Source organism: Podospora anserina, chromosome 1 (assembly GCF_000226545.1).
Source record: "Podospora anserina S mat+ genomic DNA chromosome 1, supercontig 1".
In the NCBI taxonomy this organism is placed as follows: domain Eukaryota; kingdom Fungi; phylum Ascomycota; class Sordariomycetes; order Sordariales; family Podosporaceae; genus Podospora; species Podospora anserina.
Window position 1 is genome coordinate 2,613,161 of NW_001914859.1, and position 3,870 is coordinate 2,617,030.

At 54.7% G+C, this 3,870-nt stretch overlaps 1 protein-coding gene across 1 annotated transcript; it reads right to left on the reverse strand.

Annotated features, from left to right (window-relative positions):
- Positions 1-320: 320 nt before the first annotated feature.
- PODANS_1_7390 (uncharacterized protein) lies at positions 321-2,032 on the reverse strand (the record flags this gene model as incomplete). The annotated part of the gene is made up of 5 exons (XM_001912927.1): positions 321-1,120; positions 1,219-1,516; positions 1,569-1,754; positions 1,812-1,845; positions 1,914-2,032. The coding sequence occupies 5 exons, from the start codon at positions 2,030-2,032 to the stop codon at positions 321-323; spliced, it is 1,437 nt and encodes a 478-aa protein (XP_001912962.1).
- Between the last annotated feature and the right edge of the window lie 1,838 nt (positions 2,033-3,870).

Below are 3,870 nucleotides of genomic sequence, written 5' to 3' on the forward strand. Positions count from 1 at the left end.
AAATCCCAAATACATGGTAATATATAGTGGTCCAAATTAGCAGGTGCGTGTTGCCCAGGACCAAACCGCCACATGCCACCCAAGGGTATAATGCAACCAATATAAACCAAAAAAGAAACGTCCCAACAGCGAGAGGTGACCCCTTTTCTATTGGGCTCGACGGTTGACAATCTCGCCGGCTTGCAGTAACGCGCTCATGCCGTCGAGTCTGGCGGCATCTGGGTTCCCAGCTTGGGGATGGGGATGTCTGGCCTGTCGAGGATGAGCTGGTGCTTGAGCTGATGCTAGCGAGGGGTAACCCGCGCTGGAGGAATGTGCGGTTACTGGCGGTTGCGAAAGGACGGGCCTGGCATAACCTTTGGCATTGGCATCCATGTCAGTATTTTTCCGATCTTTGGATGGATGGGAGGCGCACCATTAATTGCTGGCAAAATACCGGCACCACTGGGGTATGGGCCACCCTGAAAGATATGTGGCGGTCGTTGCTGTAGGGGGTACTGTTGGTGTTGCTGCTGGCTGAGATCGAAATGGTCTGGTTTCGATGTCAGCAGCGCGTGTATTGGCAGCTGGCCATCGACTGGCGTTCTTGGCTGGCCAAAAGGCGAGCCCGAGGATGTGCTCCCAGACGTCGACTGCTCGCTCTTGAGGGTTGGTGGCCGGCTATCGCCACCCTCGATGCGGCCTGGGTGGCCGTTTGGGCTTGGTAGAGGCTCGCGCGGGAACCGATACCCATTCATCTCGACCGAGTGCATTCCACCTGGAAATCTCTGACCTTCGAAAACGTCCGACAAGGATGGGAGGTGCCTCTGGATGTTGGGTGGCTCGTCCCTCCAATGTTGGGTTCGTTGACTCGGTGCCTCCATCGAGTTGAGCGCGGGGGATCGTTCGTGGCGCTCGGTTTTGCTGATCGTGGGCGAGTGTATCGGCTCGTCTCCTGGCGAGGCGTGAGAAGCTCCAGGGGTTGTGGCAGTCGAGTACTGAGATTCGCTCATCGACACGACTGATCCAAGCCTCTGTCCCCGGCTTGCTGGGGGTTCGCTGCTTCTGCGGCTGTCCTCTTGGCTGCCGCTTCTGCTGGAGCGATGTTGACCAGTCCTTGGGGGGCTCGTGCGGTTGGAACCTTCACCATCAGACATTTTCATCCTTTTCCCTGTATCCTTATCTAAGTAACCCGAATATCAGATCATGGTCGGAGCTGGCCCAAGTGCAGATACTTGCGCAACATACCTTGAGGGGGAGAGCCATGCTTGGCTTTGAATTCTTGCAGGTACAGCATGTACTTCTTGTACTCGGGAGTTTTTTTGTACTCGGCAAGATCGCTTAGGTACTTCTCCTTGATCGCCTGCGCTTGGGACTCATAGGGCTCCTTTTCAGAAGCATTGAGGCTTTGCCAGTTCTCGCCAACAAGTTTGGCGATCTCGGTAAATGATAAATTTCGACCCTTCAGCTCCTCGCGCATCTTGTTTGAGAAGAGCACGTAAGCCGAGGGCGGCCGCTCTGGCGCATTTTCGTCAGGCTAGGTAGCGTCAGCATCGTCGCTCTACCAAGGCACTTGAGCGAGTTCAAACCTTGGGATGACGACGGTATTTCCGTTTGGTGACCACAAGGACACCTGCGTCCCGGGCATCTTGCCTGGAGGCATCCGGCCTCTGCGCGTCTTGAAGTCTCAGTTCTTCAATGCTTGGCTGGGTGGGCGAGACGAGAGAAGCATCCGGCGCAATGCCCCTTGTATTCGCAATCCGTCTTTGAAGTTTCTTTTCGCAAAACGTTAGCCACCTGACAAGTTTCCACCTAGATTTGGCGCCTCATACCCTTCTATGACCCAACTTTACTCCTAACGTGTCGCTATTCGCAGAGCTTCATGTCAGCATTGTCTCTCTTCTAACCTCTTCTCTGTCCAAGTGTAAACATACAGATCGGACTCGGTAATATCCAAAATGGTTTCCCATGTGTCAAACCCTTGCTCGAGGAACGCATCCAAGTACTGGGCAAGGCCCAGCTCTCCAAAAACGGTCGACAGTAGTTGCGTCATTCAGCCTCGCTCGTGTACTGCTGAGGTATGGTGCTGGTTCGCGGTGTAACAGGCGTGTTTGTTTATTTGGGCTCGAAGTTGTCTAGGTTCTTTCGTCCCGTGCCTTAGGCTCTCGAATCAGAGCGGGCCTGGAGAACGCGGCTCGGCTGTGTAAGCTGAAGCTATGGGACGGGGTCGTGGTGGTGCGCTCTCGGAGCTTCGGTAGGCGTGGACAAAAACAACACAGTGGACTGGAAGGGGACTGTATGTCAAGGGATGGTGGTCGAGAGGAATCGAGCTTCGCTGGCCGGTGGGTTCTTATGAGTGGGAGCCCCGAAACTCGCGATCGGGCTGTTGCTGTACGGCAAGTGTTGCTGGCTGGGGTGCTTCTCGTGGTGAAGTCAATGGGAATGTTAGACGGGATTTACAGCAAACATGGCATTCTTGAAGGGCAGTGGTGGCTATTGGGGGTGGGGTAGAGGTCAAGATCTCGATGACATGCTGAATTGGAGGAGAGACAGGAGCTGGTTGAGGTGGGACGAAATCGGTATGGAAGTGGAAGGGTGTACAAGTGTGGCTGCTCGCCGGGAGGGCACAGGGTACTTACAGAATACAGACAGACCACGGAACCGGAGCCGGCTCGGGGGATGCCAGGGGGTGTTTGCTCGAATGGGTTATGCCTAGTACAGAGGTACCCGCCGTCGGTGTCTTGCTGCGGAATGCTGGGCGTGGGATTAAAAAAAATCGGCTTCGATCTGTGCTTGGGCCTGGACTCTGGCTGAAAAGCAGTGCGCAGGTTAATTATCTGGCGGGCAGGAGAATTGCGGTGTCAGCGACATGGGGATCAATATAGTACAAGCAGTACATATGTATGTACGTTAAAAGTCGAGGCAATCAATCCCAGTGCGTGGCTCCCAAAATTGGCTGATTTGTGGACAGCGGGTCAAGTTCCTAGGTACTCGTCTAGCCTCCTCGGGAAAGGACCGCCTGTGCTGGGTACCGCCGTACACTATGGACGTCTAAATTTTGGCGATAGTTGTTACGCTGTCTTGGAGCTTCTCTTCCCCTGCCAGAAAAGTACAGTTACAATCGGCACAGGATGCGAGGGCGCCGTGTCTGCAGCACAGCGCCTTTCTCCACTGATGTTCGACCTCCTCCAGCAGCAGCAACACCCAGCAGTTTACCACCTGTCACTGTCTAACATTCGGCTTCAGTGGCAGCCAGCAGCAGCCGGCGGTACCCTTGTGGGAGATGGCCCGATCTACGGATCATAGGTTCGGTCATGGGCATTCTTCTTCAAAGATGGCAAAGTAACACCGGTGCGATAGGTCGACAGGCTGTTTGATCGAGATCTCAACGAAAACGGCCCATGGGCGGCAGGGCAATCTCGTTGTGGTGCTCGTATTGTTGGCCATTTCGCGTTAACCGTGGTTGATATGAATGCCATGATGACGACCAACCAAAGCGACATGGCAAACTCCAAACTCAGTCGGGGCGTCGGACAACGGAAGGGCACTTGGAGGGGGAAGCGAGCAAGGGGGATCTCGATCCTAATCGACACCATGAGGCACATGAAAAAAAAAACGTACGATAATGATGGATCAGCAGGGCTCCCCACCAATCAGAAGTCGCCCGCCCGCCGCTTTCCCAAGCTGGCGTGGGAGGGCCGTCACGGACTCACGGCAGGGTGGCAGGCACCACCAGCCAGTAGCAAGCAGTGATTCACAACCCGCTCAGTTGTTTCTCAGAAAGGGAACACACCCCTTCTGGTCCCAGCTGCGACGGGACCGACGGAATGTTTTTTCCCTCTATTCGCTGACCTGAGGTTCCTAATTGTGATCAGCTGCTACCAAAGTAAA